Source organism: Protopterus annectens, chromosome 2.part1, assembly GCF_019279795.1.
Source record: "Protopterus annectens isolate FY-2018-M chromosome 2.part1, PAN1.0, whole genome shotgun sequence".
NCBI classification, from domain to species: Eukaryota; Metazoa; Chordata; order Ceratodontiformes; family Protopteridae; genus Protopterus; species Protopterus annectens.
Window position 1 is genome coordinate 79,360,923 of NC_056729.1, and position 21,316 is coordinate 79,382,238.

Consider the following 21,316-nt stretch of genomic DNA (forward strand, 5'->3'; position numbering starts at 1 on the left):
TAACTAGCCTGATCTGCAAGGCCGTGGAACGGATTATCACAGACCTCATAAACAAGGACATTTGCAACTTCCAAACACTCGATCCCACACAGTTTGGCTTTGTCAAGGGGAGGTCATGTCTGTTAAATTTGGTCGACTTTTTTGAGACAGTCACCAAAGCCATGGATGAGGGGAAGACAGTGCACACTGCCTACCTTGACATGGCCAAAGCCTTCAACACTATTCCCCACTCGGGCATAATAGATAAACTCTCTCAACTAGGCATCAATCCGTATGTTGCCAGATGGGTAGCCAACTGGGTCACTGATAGAACCCACCTAGTCAAAATAGGGGAAGCCACCTCAAGCAGTAGACCCATATCAAGTGGCACATCCCAGGGTTAGGTCTTGGGGCCTCTGTTATTTGGGATATACTTTTCTGAGGAACAGGCCAAAACCAATGGGCTATCACTGACCAAGTTTGCAGATGACTGCAAGTTGGGAGCTGTCATCAATTTCCCTAGTGATGTGGACATCCTCCAAGAGGGTCTCACCCAAACAAATGACTGGTGCCAGAAACATGGCCTCAAGCTGAATACAAAAAAAATGTGTTATCATCCTCTTTGAGGAGAGAGATATCCCCAGAAATTATCACATTAATAACAACATTCTAACCATGTAGTCAGTTGTGAGGGATTTGGGCACCCAGATTGATAGCAGCCTGACTTTTGACCACCATGTTGCCTCCATTGTACCTTTCTACATGGCCCACCTCATAAGTAAGGGTACCTCATCCAGGGACATGGAGGTCATAACATCCCTGTATTCTTCCCTTATAAGGCCCATTATTGAGTACAATGCCCTATTTGGCATGTACCTCGCAAAGCACATGGAGCAGCTGGAGAGACCACAGAGGTTCCTCACCAGGAGAATCCATGGCCTCAAAAGTCTACCATACACAGGCTAAAAGCCCTATGCCTCTACTCTGCTTCATACAGACTCGTCAGAGGTGACCTCTGTCTGGCATAGCAGGTGATCTCAGACTCCACCTTGATGGGACTGCTGCATATCTGCAAGTCAAGCTCCACTCTAGTATCCCATACACCCACAACCTGGTCTGTGAGATCAATAGGACTTGCTGGTGGGAGAGACTAGTGTCCCAGAGACTCCCCCATCTATGGAATAAACTCCCTCTCCAAGTCAAACAGAGTACCTCTTTAGCCCTTTTTAAGCACAGTCTGGATAACTGGATGGGATATAGAAAATAAATCCCTGGGACTCCACCCGTGTCCCTGCTGGACAGGGGCATCGGGTGCTGATTTGTCTATGCATGGGCTAAACTCTTGGCTAGGCTTATAAGGTCCTCAGGACAAATAGCCTAGTAACTTCCTATGATCCTGTAAAAAAAATTACTTTTGTACTGCATGTTATGCACATTATTGTAATGTTTATGTAAACTTCATTCTCAGGCCTTTTGTAAATTTCTAATCTTTTATGCAAAGCACATTATTATATTGTTTGCATACAAATTCATTGTCAGATGTTTTTCATTTTGTAATTTTGTAATAACTGTCTGGAGCTTTTCTCCTTAGGTCTCCACTGAAAACAAGCCACTGGCTCACTTGGACTAACCCAGTTAACAAATGACAAATAAATGATAAATAAGTAATAACCAAATGATGAAGTATTTCATTTGTTATAAGAATGTGTTCGTTGGTAAAAGCCTTTAGACGTACACATTATTTCACTTGTATGAAATTGTTATGTCTGTTTTTCTTTTTAACACCAGGATAATGTCTCTGACCTGACTCTTGATTTCAAGACCTCCCAGGATGAGGTTTATTGCTTATAGGGCAAAGCATGTAGTAATGTGTGACAATGACAGATATTGCTATCTATGCCAGGGAGAATAGGGAAGCCCATGTGTAACACATGCCAGCATAGTTAGCTGAAGTTTTGTGCCATTTGTTTGTCACACTGACTTGTACAGATTCCTGTGTTAAAAATGTATCAACAGTGTTGTTATAACTGTTTAAATTTATATGTTTAAACAAAGAATTCTGGAAGGGAAAAGTAGAAGTTTTTAAATTTGTTCTATAATTTTCAAATACTGCAAGAGATCTTAGCAAAGCTCTGAGGGTGTGTTGTACCAGAGTCAGGTGATCAATTATGACGTCATTCTATAACGAGCGCTGAGAGGATGGAACTTTCCCAGCAGTTTTCTTTGTTTTGCTTTCTTTTGGAACCTGATATATAAAGATCTATCACAGTTATCACAGTTGGTTAGTTCAGCTCAGTTAGTTGGAAGCTCACCAGCTTGTCTTGTGGAAGTAAGCATCTCAGCACCTCATCTTGACTTGCTGTATTAATTAAGTTAGCTAGAGAACAGTTGTTCTATAGACAGTAATGAAATATAGTGAGATTAATTAAGTAGTGTTTTTCTGCATCTGTTTGAATCTATCCATCTGTGTTATTTTTATTTCTTCTATGATTGAAAGTGTTTATTGTAGTTAAATATTTAGTATTCTCATATTTCTATTTTATTATTTATTAAATATGTTTATACTTTTCATTGTGGCTGTTTTTTTATAGAATACTTTTAACTTCTTGAGAGTACTTGTCCTTATTTTAGTAATGCCTTGGCAACTCCGACAAGCATGGCTTCTTTGGTTACACTCTACCATTTATGTTATTATTGATTTTACTCAGTATAATCAGATACTCTTGTAAGAGCCTGACAGTGGTTGACTGGTGGCAGTGAGCTTACCTTATAGTTTGGGCAGAAGGGGTACAGCTAGTAAATCTGTATCAGCCTTTTCCAGGAGAGAGAGAGAGAGAGAGTGTGTGTGTGTGTGTGTGTGTGTGTGTGTGTGTGTGTGTGTGTGTGTGTGTGTGTGTGCGTGTATTTGAAAATCAGTACCCAGGTATGGGTGTGTCAGTTACTTGTAACTGGGACAGAGTGTTCTAAAATGAGTCTTGTTTGGGATCTGGAGGGACAGAGAGTCCAGTCCCAGATCTGGAGCAGGTTTCCTGTGTGCTCTTGGGAGAAATTGCTCTAGATGCAGAGAGCTGCATTTGAAATAATGTGTAAAACCACACCTATTGCTAGTTAGTGACCGTCTCTTACTGGTGCTAGTGGTGAGGACTGAGACTCCTTCATTACTGGCCCAGGGTAAAACCAAGCAGCCACATATTGATGGCAGAGCAATGGGATATTAATTGAACTTCAGTAGCCTGTTGGCAGTTGTCACTGAAGTTTGTGTACTCTCAACAGCCAAAAGGTAAGCATTCAGAATTTCATTTTCACAACAGTTTTATTTATTGTGTTAGTTTAGTTTAGTCAGGAAAAGCAGGCAAAGATGTCAGCAGAGGTTTATGGTAAGCTGACAAAGAACGGGTTGGCCAAGGTCTGCAAAGCTAAAGGACTGGCGCATGCTAACCAGACTAAAGAGGAAATTATTTCAGCCTTAATCACAGCTGCAGAGTAGACCAGTGGCCAGGAGGACAACCAGTCTGGTCTTGGGGATGTGCATTCTTCAGAAACAGGACAGTTCACCTTTTCCTCAGAGGACGTAAACATCCATCTGGACTTGGACTTGAACTGGAGGCCTAACGTTTGGAGATTGAAGAAAAGGAAAAGCAGCGTCAACATGAGGCCGAAGAAAAGGAGCAGCAGCATCCACATGAACTGGAGTCCAAAAGCTTGGAGATCAAAGAAAATGAGAGACTCCGGCATTTGGAGATTAAAGAAAATGAAAAACTGCAGTGTTTTGAGACTGAAGAAAAGGAGAAGCAGAAACACCATGAGTGGGAGATGTTGACCCTTCATAAGGGTCATGGAGGTAATGGGGAAGGAAATAACTAGACCCCAGAAGCAATAAAGGTCAGGAAATTTCTTCCACAGTTTGCAGAGTGGGATGTCTTTGATAGTTTTATTCATATATTTGAAAGAGCATGTAAAAGTATAATGTTAACCAAGAGCTCTGGATATGGTTCTGACCCCCTTACTCCATAGTAAAGCTGTAACTGCTGTTTCTAAATTGTCTCATACTGATTGTTTAAACTATGATAGTGTGAAACAATGTTTATTGAACTGTTGTAAGTTAACAGCTGAAGCTTACAGAAAAAAGGTTCATGAGAATAGATGCAAGACACATGAAAGTGTATGTGACTTTATTGCTAAGTTACCAACTTATTTTCATAGCTGGGTGTGTGTGTGTGTCTGGTCACCACTTTTGAAAGACTTGCAGACCTTTTGGTGAGGGAACAAGCCCTTAGTACTTTACCTGAGGACATGAGAATCTGGTTGGCAGACCAGGAATGTAACTCTGCAGATGAGCTGAGGAGAAAAGGGGATCTGTACTTAGCAAGCAGGGAATCAGTGCACAAGAAAGGGATACCTAGTGCTGGACATGGATGTAAAGGAACCCATGGTGGGCAGCTTAAATCACCCCAGCAGAGTCTACCAGTAACAGAGAAAGCCACTAGATGTTCATTGTGCATACAGCTGCAGTCATAACAGATGGGTTTTCCTGCCGTCAGGCGGGTCCTCAGTCGGCCAAATTCCAAAGTTTAGGTCCGGCGTCAGTTGTCGTCGCTTCCTCCCTGACGTCAGTGTGACAAGGGTATAAAAGAACCAGCCAATGCCATTTTCTTCAGTCTTTCTTGCCGCGCGGTGCCCGAAGCAGAAGCAGTTCGCAAGTGCCGGTCTGCCAGCTCCTGAGATTACGAATATTTTGCAACCGAAGTCTTCTTGAAAGCTAAGTACCCCGTTGGGGAAACTTTTCTTGCCTCAGACCGATGTCAGACAAAGTTAATAATTGCATTTCATGTGGGAAGCAAATACCGCATAAGGATTTTCATTCCCTTTGCATTCCTTGCTTAGGCCCAGACCACGACATCTCGGCCTGTCGTTTTTGTGCTACATTCAACAGACGCACTATTAAGCGTTGGGTGGAGTTCGCCCAACACTATTTTGACAAAAAATTTAATTACATTATGTTGTCGGATACTCCGACTCCAGTTTTGAGTAAAAGACGCAAAGATAAGGACCGACATACGAGGTCCGCGGCTTCTACCGACACCACGCCAAAGCGACTACAGGTGGTCCGGTTCTCAGTGAGGCACCTATGCAGCCCCTGACTACCGACGACACTTCATTGGCGGTGTCTACTGTGCCCGAGGTCGCAGGCTCTTCGGCCCACACCCCGACTACAGATACCGAAGCCACTCTTGGTGGTGAAACTCAGAGTTTAGACAGGTCTGCAACCTCTCAAGGTGTCTTCAGGCCTTCCTCTTCTTTTTCCATCAAGGCTTTCACTAAGTCTAAAGCAGCCATGCATACTAAAAGACAAGCTCCACAGGGCCCTTCTCAAGGCCCCATGCCTAAAAAGCAGATGCTCAAAATGGCTGAGGATTTGATTACTCTTATCAGGGGTTCTCAACCCCCCCCCCCGGACAAAAAGCCCAGAGTGGAGGAAGACTCCCCCTCCTCGGACCAGGCCTCCATTATTTCAGAACATTCTGATGACCAGGAACATTCATACTCCCCTTTTGAAGATTCTGATGCAGAGGAGTCCATTCCCTCTGTCTCCCCCCCTGAGGATTACTCTTTTGGGGAAACCTTGCATACCTTGAGGGAACACTTCCACTGGGAAGGCCAAGAGTACTCAGACTCCAAGAAAAGGCTTAGGGATTTTCTCTTGCTCCCTCAGCACAGGCCTCTGGCTATACCTCCTGTCTTAGACATTCTAGATGATGTGTATTCGGAGGCCTGCCTTAGCCCAGACTCTTTACCTCCAGCCCCAGTTAAGCCTGACATGTATTACTGGGTTCCTGACTCACACCAATTCCTATACAAAAGCCATGCGGCTGACCCAGAAACTATCTCACAGGGCCCCAAGGGAATTAAGGCCTCCACTGCTAAAAATCCATTACCTTCAGAGAGAGATTTCAGAGCTTTAGAAAGGTGGGGGAAAAAGGTATACACCTCGGCCACCTTAACCATGAGGGCATTAAACTGTCAGTTCCATATGTTAAAGTACCAACAGTTTCTGTTATCACAGTTGAGAAGCAAAATGTCACAACCTGAACAACCAGACTTGAAGGAGTTTCAGGATTTGATACATAGTGCAGACCAAGTGGGTAAACATGCCTTGCAATGTGGTTTTGATGCTTTAGAGGCCTCATGTAGAGCTGCTGTTACAGGATCAGTCATACGTAGACATGCCTGGCTCAAAGAGCAGATCATGTCAAAGCTAAATTACTAGATGCCCCTTTGCAAAAAGATGTATTGTTTGTTGTTATAGCTGAGGAGGTATTAAAGAAAATGGAGGAAAAGGCTAAATCAATGCAAACAGTGAAAGATTTCCTACAGGTACAACCTCCAGGTTTCAGTAGAAATTGGCCTTCTAAAAATTGGTCCTTTCCAGCCACGGACAGACCCCAAAGAGGTAGATACAGGCACCCGAGGGGCAGAGGGCAATCTCAAGGATCATTTAGAGGCAGACAATGGCAAGCACCTACACAAAGAGGTGGTGAGGATAGTTCACAGCCATTCAGAAAGCAGACCCAATGACTTTCCCCTTTACATGCCAAGCAAGGCTCAAATGGCAGCACCTTTAGGCGGAAAACTGGCATTATTTTCGAAAAATTGGCATATTGTCACAAAAGACAAATGGATCCTGGACATTATAGACAGAGGCTACAGATTCCATTTTCACACCCTTCCAAAAATGAGAGGCATGCCATACTTGCCACACAATCAAAGGGCAGAGGCACAAAAACAAATTTCAGATCTCATGGACATGAAAGCTATTCAAGAGGTACCTGCACAAGAACAGGGTCAAGGTTTTTACTCCAGACTATTCCTGGTACCAAGGAAGGGAAAAGATTGGAGACCTATTTTGGACCTATCCATCCTAAACACATTTTTACTCATGCCAAAATTCAAGATGCTCACATTACAGCAGCTTCTTCCTATGCTGGGCAAGGAGTCTTGGCTGGTAACATTGGACCTCAAGGAGGCATACCTGCATGTCCCAATCAGACAAGATTGCAGAAGATACCTCAGATTTCTTGCAGGTTCAACTGATTATCAATTCTCTGCATTGCCCTTTGGCTTATCTGCTGTGCCCAGAGTGTTCACGAAATGCCTGGCATCAGTAATTGCCTACTGCAAACTTCAAGGGATACAAATATACCCATATTTGGACGACTGCCTGATCCAAGTGGACAGCAAGCACATACTTCTGAAACATCTGGCTTTTGTAATAATGTTGTTGAATTCTCTGGGATACACAGTCAACAAAAAGAAATCAAGGCTAATACCCTCTCAAACAATAATTTTCCTGGGTGCCAACTTGGACACAAACACCCAGGTGGCCTACCTCACGCCAGAGAAATAGGGGCAACTAACTCAATACTTCAGAAAACTAGCAAATTTCACCAGGCTGACTGCAAGGAAAATCCTGCAGGCTCTGGGATTCATGGCATCTTGCATCCTACTAATCCCATGTGCAAAGCTGCATATGAGGAAATTCAATGGTACCTGAAAAACCTATGGTCTCAACACAGCCACAGTTTGGAAACAATAATACCACGGATTCCATGTCTTCAAAAGGAATTTCTGTGGTGGGCTCAAGCATGCCAAAGAAACACAGGTCTCCCATTCTGCAAGCCTCAAGCAAATCAAGTCATCACAACAGATGCCTCGGACTACGCCTGGGGGGCGCACATGACAGATCAGTGCATTCAGGGCAAATGGTCCCAAAAAGAAAAGCACCTACACATCAATCAAAAGGAAATGCTAGCAGTAATAAATGCTATTATAGCTTTCAAAAACCTTCTGCATCCAGGTCAGCTATTGATAAGGACAGACAACACCACAGTAATGTGGTACATAAACAAGCAGGGAGGAACCCATTCATACCCCCTATGCAGGCTGGCCATGTCTGTTTGGAACATGGCTCTGTAATTACAAATCGAACTTCAAGCACAGTACTTGCCAGGCAAGGAAAACAAGCTGGCAGACAACCTAAGCAGAAATATGACAGATCCACACGAATGGAAGTTGCATCCTCAAGTTTTTACAGAGATAATTCAAGCATGGGGAAGGCCAGACATAGATCTCTTTGCCTCCCACAGAAATCACCAATTGGCAAAATTCTGCTCAAGGACCTTTCATCCACAGGCCTGGAGATTGGACGCACTCTCTTTCAGTTGGACAACAATGACAGTTTATGCCTTTCCACCTCTTCCTCTGCTGCCCAAAGTTCTATTAAAAACCAGAGCAGACAGACCAAAGATGATTCTCATTGCTCCAGACTGGCCAAGACAACACTGGTACCCACTCCTGAGGAGCCTGACGCATTCCCCACCATGGATCCTACCTCTAATGCCTCTTCTTCTGACTCAGCACAACTTCAAAACTCTTCACAGTCAGCTGAAAACACTCAATCTGGCCGCATGGAAGATTCCTTAATTTCACAACAGACCCTACTCTCCAAGGAGGTGCAGGATGTCATTTTGGAGGCCAGAAGGCCTTCTACTAGAAAAGCTTACTCTGCAAAATGGAAACGGTTTTGTGCCTGGAATGAGAAAAAGGGTCAGAATCCTGGAATACTGAATTTACCTCAAATATTACAGTATCTAGCTGAGATGCTAAGCAGTGGACTTTCATTCTCCTCCATCAAAATCCATGCCTCAGCCATTTCTGCAGAATACAACACTGATCCTCCTTTATTCTCTCACCCCCTCTTAAGACAGTTCCTCAGAGGGGCTAAGAATATAAAACCCCCAAGGAAACAACCAGTACCTGCTTGGGACTTCAATTTCATTCTAGAAAAACTGACCTTGCCTCCTTTTGAGCAGGCTGCCTCAACAGAACTGCAATATTTGTCCTGGAAAACAGCCTTCCTTCTGGCTATCACCTCAGCTCGCAGGGTATCGGAACTACAAGCCCTCATGGCTGTGCAGTCTTTCATCATTTTCCATCAGGACAGAGTTTCCTTACGAACCAATCCATCCTTTATGCCAAAGGTAGTATCCAGGGTAGCTTTGAATCAGGCTATCCACTTACCTACCTTTTACCCCAATCCTCAAAACAAAGGGGAGAGACTACTACATTCCTTGGACATCCACAGACAGCTGCATTATTATTTGGACAGAACAAAGCCTTTCAGAAAATTAGAGCAACTCTTTGTGTCCTATGCTACAGGAGCTCAAGGGAAGCCAATTTCCAAACAGACCATCTCAAAATGGATAGCCCACTGCATACGCTTTTGTTACTCTTTTCATGGTAAAATTGTACCTGCAGGCATCAGATCTGACTCCACAAGGGCCACAGCTACCTCTGCAGCTTTCCTCAGGGAGGTTCCTACCAAAGATATTTTGGAAGCAGCCACTTGGAGTTCTGTGCATACCTTCTCCAAGCACTATCACCTACCATTATACTCCAAATCTAGAGCAGGCTTTGCCACTGCAGTCTTGCAGGACATCCTGGCTCCTCCTAGTTCCACCTAGTGCCTACCACCCCTTTTTTAGCTTTGGGATTCTACCCATCTGTTATGACTGCAGCTGTATGCACGATGAACATAGTACAGTTTTGTACCTACCATAAATGTAGATGTTCGAGTGCTTATACAGCTGCAGTCCAGGTTTCCCTCCCTCCTTCCCCTCATGGGACAGGCCTAATGGCTAACACCTCCTCATACAACCTGATTGGGGTATTCATTTATGGTGTATTTGCTTGCAACTACTGTTTTTTGATTACATTGCATTGCATTATTACATAAATTTATGTATTGCCTTCCTTCTGGGGGCACCTGACATCTGGGGCAAGAAAAACTGAAGAAAATGGCGTCGGCTGGTTCTTTTATACCCCTGCCGCACTGACGTCAGGGAGGAAGCGACGACAACCGATGCCGGACCTAGACTTTGGAATTCGGCCGACCGAGGACCCGCCTGACGGCAGGAAAACCCATCTGTTATGACTGCAGCTGTATTAGCACTCAAACATCTACATTTATGGTAGGTACAAAACTGTACTTTCAGGTACATGGCCAGGATTAGGGGTTAGATAAATGTGACCAGAGGGGCCATGTAGCATACAAATGTCCATTGAAGCAATATGTGGGGAACAAAAGGTGAGGGAGCCAACAAGTGAGCATAACAGCATGTCAGTTGTACATTGTTTGGAGACAACAGTGGTACCAAGCTATCAAGAGAGTTTGTATTCTATCTTAGTGGATGGACAGACACAGCCTCTGACATAACTATTGCAAAGACTGCAGTGGTTAAAGAGGAGCAGTACTTGCTTGGGTAGTCCACTCTAGTCAGAGATTTAGGAGGGATCCCATTCCAAATACCTTTGGCCAGGGCTCACCTTGACTGGGAGGGTGGAAAAAGAAGCAAGCAGGTAGCTGTGTTTGAGGATATTCCTGCAAATGTCTTGATAGGAAATGACTTTGATGATGCAGTACCTTGTGTACATGCAGTTACACACAGCTAGGCTAGGAGACAGGCATGCAAGTCTGGTAGCCTGGGGGAACCCAGATAGATCCCACACCTGAATCTGGGCCTGATGATATGTCTATTTCAGGGAGGGAGCAATCATGTAGCAGTGAGCCTGAAAGTGAGCCACAGCTGCTGTTAGGTACTGATGTTCCTGTGGACAGGGTGACTGCAAGGACATAGGTGAGTGCTGGTACCCAGGCTGACAGTGAGGCATCGCTGTGGGAAGATACTAGGCTTCATGTGGAAGGGGATCTGGGAATGGTTACAAAGACAGAGGTGAGACAGGCTCAGCTTTTGGATCCAACCTTACGAGGCAGGTAGCTAAGGAGACACCTGATGCTCAAGGAAAAGGGGAGTCTGTGTACACTGGTACAAAGGGTTACTGTATAGAGAGTGGAACCCTGAGAGAAGGCTAGATGGTGAGGTAAAACAGCAGTTGATAGTGGCCAGAGCCTGCCATCTGGCACTTCTAGCCATAGCCTGTGACATTCCTTTTGCAGGTCATATGGGCATAAAGCATACCAAGAGACGTGTTGTGCAAAACTTTTATTGGCCTGGGATTGTAAAAGATGTAAGAGAATAGTGCAGGACTTATGAGCAGTGCCAAAAGGTAGGCAAGGTGGGGGCAAGGTCAGAGCTCCGTTGATGCCTTTGCCTGTGATTTAGGAGCCATTTCAGAGGGTAGCTATGGATATTGTGGAGCCTCTGAGTACCCCAAGTTCCACAGGGAAGAAGTGCATTCTGGTGGTAGTAGATTATGTTACTAGATACCTTGAGGCAGTGGCTCTGTCCTCCATCGAGGCAGAGAAGGTGGCAAATGCTTTGTTAGAGGTTTTCAACAGGGTAGCTTTCCCGAGAGAAATACTGATTGACAGAGGTGCCAGTTTTATGTCAGACCCGCTGGCTTATCTGTGGAAGCATTGTGGGGGAAGCACCTAAAGACCAGCCCCTACCATCCCCAGACTAATGGTCTTGTGGGGAGGTTAAACTCTACAGTAAAGACCATGCTGCAGGCATTTGCAGACCAGTTTGAGAGAGAATGGGAGAAATATTTGCTCCATCTACTGTTTGCATACAAAGAGGTACCCCAGGAATCCACAGGTTTTTCACCCTTTGAGGGCATAGGGTGAAGGGGCCTTTAGATTTGATTCATGATGAGTAGGGGGGGGGTGTGAGTCCCACAATAAGTCTGTTGTGGCATATGTCCTAAACCTCAGGACAAGGCTTAGGGAGCTCAAGGACTCAACCTGTTTGCTGCTTCGTTTTTTGAAGTTTTGTTAGTGCTGCAGCCTTTCTGGTTTTGTTTAGCTCAAGGACTTGGCCCAGGAGAACCTGGCAGGAGTCCCACAGCAGAAAAAGGTCTGGTGTGACAGGAATGCTGGAGCCCAACAGTATGCTTTAGACAGCAAGTTTATGGTGCTTATTCCTGTCAGGCACAGTAAGATGCAGGCAACTAGGGAGGGACCCTTCGAATTGCTAAGGAAGGTCAGTGACCTTAATTATATGATAAACCTGTTAGGCAGGAGCACAAATTGTACTATGTTAACATGATGAAACCTCAGCATGTCAGGAAGATCCTGGGCAGACTGCAAAGGGCAGGGTTGACCACTTAGCCCAATAAGTGTCAGGTGGGTATGATAATAGCACTTTATGCCTCAGTCATACACACACAAAAATAGTATTCTAGGTGTTGATGAGTTAACAGAAGTTAGCATCGATTTTTGCATAGCATCTAGATACCTTTTCTTGTCCATTTTCTTGTCCATTCAAACTTTTGTTTATTTGAAATCCCCATTTGTCTCATGGTTGTTGGCTTACAGTTTTATAGTGTGCATTTCTGAATGCTGGTACAGAAAGCAATTTGTCAACTTCTGGGGTAAGCTGTAGCAAGTTGATTTCAATCTGCTGGTTCCAATTAAAAATGCAACAATTCTTACTGTTTTTTTTTTAGCTCTTACAGTGAAGAACAGATGCAGGAAAGGATGTTTATCTGACTGGCTTGGACAGCCACTGTATCGGAGTAGAGCAATAGTTCATAGTTTTTAGTACTAAGCTAACTGGCCTTGCGAGCCATTTTAAGCCTAGCCAGTTATCCCTTGTGAGACTCAAACCCTGCACCTTGTGTTTGTAAGGCAAACACCTTAGCCATTAAGCCTCCCTCCCAATCTTTTTTTTTCCCCCTGTCTTTGGTTTGAGCAAGGGGGTTGGGCACTAGTTCAGGAACCAGCACAGGGAGCTAGTTGAACCAGTTACATCTCTGCACACACACACACACACACACACACACACACACACACACACACACACACACACACACACACACACACACACACACAGTTTTGACCATAAATCTCAACTGTCCAGAATTTTATAGAATGTTTGGAGTTTTACCCCATATTTTTAATGTGTTGCTCACAAAATTTGTGGGTTTTCTGACAAAACTTTGAGGATTGGGGTCATTAAATAATGACAGACATTTGAATTTCACACTTCATATTCTTGTGAAAAAACAGACTAATACAAAACTGGTTATTCTGGCAACTTTCTACTAAGTTTATAAGAGCAGTTTTTAAAATCTGTCCCTATTTGTAAGCCCCTCCCCATTACTTTTAGCTTTATCCCTGATTCTTGCATCAAAAGGTTGTGAGGTATGGTTTTGACTTTCACTTATTTAACCTACCCACATGACTTTAGGGCATGGGAGGAAATGAGAACAGATGTCAGTTTTGTATTAACAAGTGCAAGATGGGCAAAAGTTACTTGAATCATTACGACAGAGGAGCATGCTTGTGTTGCTGAAAAATTCCTGTTAACGAAGGACTTTCAAAAGGTAAGTATAAACTAACTGTATTTGACTGTTGGGTTATACTTACTGTGTTCCTGAATATTGTTAAGGTGAGTGTGTCACTCAGTGGTGTTAATTTTTCCCACATTTTTGTGTGAGCCACACAGCGGATTCACTGCATGGATCTTGAAATGCAGATCTGTCTCCACATTTTTGTCCTGTAATCAACTGCCAGCACAGCACTGCTCTCAACCTCTGGAACAGCAAACAATAGCAAGTACAACTACTGCAAAATGTTATTTCCACAGCATCATGCTGTACCTCACTTTTGCATTTAGCGTATGTATTAATCACTATGATTCTTTTCTGTTATTGAAACACTGAATTATGTTATAGCATGTGTCCTGCTACTCATAAAATTATTCTGTTGTGTGTCTGCGCTATTTTGTCTTCTAATTTTTATTATCTTACTTGTTTAAAATTTATGGTAGAAAACAGTGACATTTGTCAGCATTATTCAACAATTTGAATATTTACATGTGGAAGAAGGAGTGAAATTTATAGATTGTAGATGAAGTTCTTATTTTGAGAAGTATCCATTGTATTTATAATTGTAGGTGCTGGCAACTGGATTGAGTGGGCTGTATTCCTCCTTGCCTACAAAACTGGATGACAAGGGAGAAGAATGGCACTGCATACAGAGAGATGATTGGCTCGATCTCCCCCCACTTGTCCAGTTCATGAATTCTCTTGAGTTTTGCAATGCTGTCATTCAGGTAAGATGGCGGTAAAGAAGCTGAAGAATGAGAAGTTGTGTTGTAACAGTGTGTTTCTTTATTCTCTAATTAGAATGTAGAAAATTGTGTGAAACTCGGAGCTATGCTTTTAATGACTTGTGTTTGTATAAAGCTTGGTCTTGTTTCTAAACAGAAGCCACACCGTGATTGCTACAGTCTGAGTGTTGCTTTATGTACATGCATGTGATTTTTGCCAACAGAAAGACTCTTGTTTGTAGAGCCTGCCCAGATGCATAGCTGCCCCCTAAGCATCTACTTTATTGCTGCTCACCATAACCATTAGCTATAGCTGTGTCACCCTCTCAACTACCGTATTTCCCCGAAAATAAGACAGTGTCTTATACTCTTTCCCCCCTGCCAAAATACGCATTAGGCCTTATTTACCCCCCCCCCCATACAACAATCTACATTTATGCATTTATTCATGTACACAAATTGATATTTATTTGGTACTTTTCTGTTATTGGGCAACAGTTCTAAGTAACGAGTTAACAGTTGTGTGAGAATTCTACATAAACAGTGCAACAAACATTTCAACTTCAGAATACTTACACTTTGGCTTTCACAGTGCAATATTTCATGCTTAACAGAAAGTGCAGAAAAATCTCAAAAAGTGTATTGGAGGATAGGAATAAAACTGAAAGTAGAAGCAATCCATTCTGTTGCCCCTATAATGCAAAAGTTATTTAAATACAGTCATGTCATCTTCTTCTGGAACATTGTCATAAGTCTCCAACCCCCGAATTCTGGCCTGAATTTCTTGAAACTCCATTTCCTGTAGAATCATTGGCCCCAATCTGTCATGCCTAGCAATACAGCTCTCCTTAAATGAGCACTGCTTGTCCAAGTAGCCTGCTCATAGTGCATTGGCAATGCAGCTGTCAGTGATTTTATCCCATTAATTTTTCACCAAGTCGCGACCTTTTGCAAGCTAGGCTTCACAAAGTTTCCTTGCTGATTTCTCTCCATTCTATTTTCACTGTAGTCATTGAGCTCCATGAGCCTTGAATGGCTTGTTTATTGCAATATCAAGAGTCTGGAGATGGGCAGTCATTCCTGCGGGAATCATTATTTGATCTATTCTTCTCCGTGCAAGGAATTTCTTCATGTCTTTAGCGCGGTGAGTGCTGGCTGAATCCCAGACTAGCAGACCTCTTTTGCCACCTCGCAAAACAAGTGGCAGCATTACATCGACCCACTTCTTTATAACTGCTTGTGTGCACCAGGCTTTTTTGGTTTCAAGAATGTAAATGCCTGAAACACATTCAGTCTTATCTTTCTTGCCCTTACTAATGATTAGAGGTGGGGTTTACTTTCCATCCAGACAAATTGCCAAAATACAGGTAACACGAGCACTCTCGTAACCAGTGGAGGGAATGTAGATTGATGAGGCACCCCTCTGATCAATTGTTGTTTGAGATCCATGGCCCATAAACACTGCCGTTTCATCCAGAGTAACCATGTTGGAGAGTTGGTATTTAGAAAAGTCGATACCATCAACAAAGGACTTGAATGCAAGTGCACGTTTAATAACTTCAGTATCTTCCAGCTTGAAGAGTGTTATTGATCTTCTTAGCGACAGTTCATATCGCTGAAGGAAGCCGTCTAGCCAAAGTTGCGATGCTTTGAATTCTTTTGGGGATATTTCTAACCGTGATGCCATTGCAAGGGCAAATGCTTGAATATCAGCTGTGTGCACTGCCAAAACCTTTGCTCTCCTGTTGGCAATCCTTTCACAGATAATATCTTCCAGCTCAGGAAATAATGGTTGCCGAACTGATCCACACTTGCACTTCTTAGCATTTTCCCCGTTGGCCTTTTGACTGAGGTTATCGTACGTTGCATGCCATTTCTGGACCATTCGGAGATCTAACTTCTTCTCTTTGCAGAAAGCCGTCAGATTCTTTCCCCGGGAGTCCTCCATGATTCCTTTCTTGTACGTGATGGAGTAACTCTTTCTTTTTGCACTCATCTTGTCTTGGGGGGGTTAATTGAAGACTTACAAGATCGGAGTGGCAACACAAAATGGCGACAGTTAAGAAAACACAACCACAGCTGTTCCTTATCAAGTGCACGTGCATTATATGCATTGTCTGTACTTTCACCAAAGTATGCCTGCCAGTGTTTATGGGCCAAGGATCTCAACTGTCAAGTGTGAGTGATGATTAGGGTTACAGTAAGAATCGTGGAGGACTCCCAGGGAAAGAATCTTACGACTTTCTGCAAAGAGAAGACGTTGAGTGTCCGAATGGTCCAGATATGGTGAGCAGAGTACGATAACCTCAGTCAAAGGGTGTCAATAATGTTATTTTATAATTCAACATGTTTGTCATGTGTTGTTGACGATTTTAACTGGGGCTTATTTTTGGGGTAGGGCTTATATCTAGACCACCCTGGAACACCATGCTAGGCCTTATTCTCTGGTTAGGTCTTATTTACAAAGATATACGGTACATTCTCAGACTCTCATTCCACAATCTTGTACATTCTGAACTGGGGGAGCATGCTGTAAAGACATTTCTCCTCATATCAGACTTTCAAGCAAGTCCCCATAATATGCTAGTCATGTTTCTTCATTTCTTCTGTATCTTCCTCTCTAGGTCTGTTTTACCAGCGCTGTAGTTAGGTCATTTGGTGCCTTAGGCAGTCCTCCAATTGGCACCGTCCTCAACCGAGCTGAGGACCAAAACGTTTTTCCCTTGTCTATAGTCAAAGGGTTATTATATTTCTGCATAACAGATCTTTGCTGTCTTTCTTTCTTATACTATCTAACCTTCAAAAACTATGGCAAAGAGTTACACTATCCCCTTTCTTCAGTTTCTAACACACATACGTACTTCAAGCAGTCTTTTAAGTCATTTAAACAGCTGCCATCTCATTTGCTGCTGTTTAAATGATTACTGCTTGCAGTTGCAAGGACCAAATGGCACTCATGCTACATCACAGACAAAAATAACTGCTGCAGTGACTTGGATACTTTGTTCCATCCTAGCAACGGCTTTGCCCTTTCTCACCTTTTTTTTTTTTTTTTTTTTTTTAACTTGATTTTAGGACTTTCATCCTGCCTTCTTCAACCCTTTACGTCTGGCCTATATATTATCTGTTTTCTGTTGTCTTCTTCTTATAATTTTATAGTTTTAAGTAATAGCCATATCTCTCATATTACATTTGAGATAAACAACAAAGAAAGAAAGGGCCATCTGACCTTGCAGTTGTGAAATAGATTTGTCAGTATTATTGTTGATGGTTGGTTCTGTTTTAAACTACCAGAGGAAGGAGCAAAAAGTAGGTAAAGCTGTACTTACCAGGGAGTATCACAACACCTCTTTTATATTATGTTGCATAAACCTGCAAGCAGAAGTAACCCCTCCCATATTTTAGTTTACATAAACAAGCTAACAGAACTGACAGTTTAGCTAGTCTGCCCAACTATTGCTATTTGCCTGAGGTAGTAGTTTCCTCTTGTCTCCATCCCTTCAAGAATTTCAAGATGTTTTAAATGTCCCAGCTATCATGGATTATACAGTCATTCCGGCAACTGATTTCACCTATCAGTTACTCTCTGTGTGAAAAAAAATGCTTTCAAATGTAAAGACTAAACTGTTTTGCCTTTGTATGTAACTAATGCCCTTTCAACCCTTTCCAGAGTAATTCCACCAACTTTTCCCCTTAAGGGATATGACATGTCCACAAAAAAGATGATCTGTTCCTCTTCCTCGATAAAAAAGTTGATATTCCTTAGAAATTCCTCATATCATATCATCCTTTCCCCTCACCATCATAGTCACTGTCATCTCTGTTCTTTTGGGCAGTATGACATCCATTTCTCCCTAATGGCCATTCTAAGGAATCTTCACCATTCATTCTCTAACTTCTACTCCACTGCACCTCTTCCTCACACTTGATGAATACTCCAGTATTTGATTTTGCTTTTCTTTTTGTTGTTCCACACTGAGTTGTTAGTTTAGGTTTTCCACTGTAAGAACTGCGGGTTCTTTTTCTATTCTTAATTCTTTTTGTTGATTATCTGTCTCACTTATGTGCACAGCCCAATGGCGGTTCCAGGAATTTGCAAAAGAGGTCGGGCAGTCTGGAATGCAGACCAGTGGGGGGTGTACAGTACAACACTGTGGAGAGCTATGGAAAGATAACAATTAAATTGTTAGCATCATTAGCAATGGTAGGACACAGAATCCAACTTATTTTATAGTGATAAAAAGCATTTGCGTAGATTTAGCAAGGCTAAGTCTGACAGCAAAAATCATAGCAGTACACCTGAGTTGCAGAATTAGAGAAATACATGCTTACCAATATAGGCATTTAACATAATATGTAGAAATAAATGCATAGGTTCATAGGTGTGTACTAGGCTAATGGCCCTGGAGCATTTACAAGCCTAGCCCATAGGATTACCCTGGCATCGTGCCACCCGACCGTAGTTCCCAGTGCCTCTGTCAAGTAGAGCCCCTGGAGTGATCCCCGGGATGAATTTTCTATTTCCCATCCACTCATCAAGATTTTTCTTGAAGAGGGCCAGTGAGGTGCTCTGTTTGACATGTATGGGGGTCTATTCCATAGCATGGGCAGTCTCTGGGTTATGAACCTGTCCCTCCAGCACGTTCTGTTGATTGTGGTAATGAGGTTGAGGCCTCTGGACCATGTGGTGTGGAGGGATTGAGATTTCTTTAGATATAGCATTTTTAACAGAGCTGGGTCAGAGGCTTTGTAAGTCAACCAGAGATCGCCTCAAAGTAGGCGATATGAGACAGAGAATAGTTGGAGTTTTTTTGAGTCTGTCCATATAGGACAGGTGTTTAAGGCCTAAAATTCTCTTTGTGAGGTACTTTTGTGGCCTCTCCAGTTGTTTCAGGTGTCTAGTGAGGTACATGCCAAATGGGGCATTGTACTCGATGATCGGCCAAATGAGGGAAGAGTAGAGGGAGACAATGACCTCTTTCTTCCTGGATGCAAAACCCTTAGTAATGAGATGTGCCACATAGAAGGACTTTCTGACCACAGTGGCAATGTGGTGGTCAAAAGAGAGGTTGCTGTCAACCTGTGTTCCCAGATCTCGTATAACACCTTCTATGTTCAGTGGACTACCATCAATGTGGTAATTCATGACAACTGGGTTTTTCCCAAAGAGGATGACACATTTTTTGGCATTGAGCTTAAGGCCATGGTTCTAACACCAGTTGTTGGTCTCAGTGAGGCCTTTCTGTACGGTCAACATCACTTGGGTAGCTCCCAACTTGCAATCATCTGCAAACTTTGTCAGCCAGAGTCCCTTTCTGTTGGCCTGGACGTCAGAGAACTATATACCAAACAGGTGAGTACCCAGGATTGAACCCTGTGGGACTCCACTCATGACTGGTCGACAGTCTGACTTGGAGTCAGCTACTTTCACAATGTGGGTTCTGTCTGTGAGCCAGTTTGCAACCCACCTAGTGATATAGGGTTTGATGCCTAGTTTACTGAGGTTTTCTATTTTTCCTGAGTGGGGAATGGTGTCAAAGGCCTTGGCCAGATCAAGGTAGGCTGTGTGAATCACTTTGCTTTCATCCACAGCTCTGGTGACTGACTCAAAGAAGTCGACCAAGTTGACTAGGCATGATCTACCCTTCACCAAACCAAACTGTGTGGGATCCAGAGTTTGGAGACTCCCTACATCCTTGTTTATTACGTCCACGATGATGCATTCCATAGCTTTGCATATCAGACTCATTAGGCTAATGGGGCAATAGTTTCCAGGGTCTGTAGTCGCTCCTCCTTTGTGGAGAGGGATGACTAGAGCAGTGCGGCATTCAGTAGGGACAAACTGTGAGGTGAGACTGTGATTGAACAGGGCACACAGGTGAGGTGCCAGTTCTCTCTGTAGTTCATGTAGAACACAGCCAAAGATATTGTCAGGTCCCATAGAAGCTGTATTCTTGGGCTTGGACAGTGCTGTTTTAACCTGTGCAGCAGTAATGCTGGGTGCCTGGCAATCTACTGTTAATGTGGTAGGTCCTTTGGGAGGGGAGAGAAGGGTAAAGTTGGCACTGAATTTGTCAGCCGATATATTGGCAATATCTGTTGGCTCGGTGTAGGAGGTACCATTGTGCAGTAGCTCAGAGCAAATCTGGGTATTCCCATAGAGATTCTTTACATAACTATAGAAGAATTTGTGGTTGTCTTTACTATCTGCTGCAATTCTGTTTTTGTAGCTGGCTTTAGAGGATTTGATGAGGGATCTCAACCTTTTACTGAGGCTGATAAGGGAGTTTTTCCAGTCTTGGGATTCACCTTATTCCTCATCAGTTTCCTCCTTCTGTTTTAGAGTTTGTTTATGGCAGGGGACCACCAGACTGACTTCCTATTTTTGGTGGAGAGCATCTTGGTTCTATTAGGTATGATGAGGTCCATGCATTTGTGTACGTGTTCGTACAGTGCACTGGTGTATGATTCAGTGGTCATGCAACTATTCTCCATTTACATGTGTGCCGTGAAGTTAGACATCTCTGTTTATAGGAGCCCAAAGTTAGCTTTGGAGACGTTTTTCATGGTGGTTACCTTTGCGGGGGTGAGTGGGTGGGTGGGAGGGATGTGGATTTCCAAAGTGATTAGTTTGTTGTCGGATCTAACCAGGGAGGAGTTGACTGTTGGTGTAGAGCAATGGTTGCCCATATTAGTAATGACCAGGTCAAGGGATGTTGCTACCTCTAGTGGGGGCAAGAACGAGCTGGTCCAGGGCATTGGAATTAATGAATTCCAGGAAACGTTGGGCAAGTGTATTGGTACAAGGGTAATTTTCCCAGTTAATGGAGGGGTAGTTGAAGTTGCCCAGTATGAGAGTGTTAGGTTGGACCCTAATATTCTCCAGGATGCTTAGGAAAGTGGAGTATGAGTCTTGGGACATGGTTGGGGACCTATAGCAGGCTATGACCTGAATCGCTGTCTTACCCCCTGTTAGCTGCACCTGCAGTATCTCTGATGCGTTATGTTGGGCTACCAGTCTAGAGGTGTGTGCATCCTTTATGAATATGGAAACACCACCACCTTTAGAGCTTCGGTCCAAGTTCCAGGCTGAAAGGTGTGGAATGAGTTATAGCCTGGTAGTGCAGGGGTGCTTTCTACTGCCTTGAACCAGGTCTCTGTTACAGCACAAATGTCGATATTCTCCATTTTAAGGAGTGCTTCAAGCGAGTACATTTCGAAATTTAGACTTCTAGCATTCAGCAGCATGACCCTCAGATTGCATT

At 43.3% G+C, this 21,316-nt stretch overlaps 1 protein-coding gene across 1 annotated transcript in view; it reads left to right on the forward strand.

Annotated features, from left to right (window-relative positions):
• Nucleotides 1-21,316, forward strand: part of FHIP1A (FHF complex subunit HOOK interacting protein 1A) — a 990,350-nt gene that overhangs the window by 426,174 nt on the left and 542,860 nt on the right. Inside the window, exon 5 of the mRNA XM_044062036.1 lies at nt 13,896-14,054. Within this exon, the coding sequence (XP_043917971.1) occupies nt 13,896-14,054 (159 nt within the window). The remainder of the gene's footprint in view (nt 1-13,895; nt 14,055-21,316) is intronic.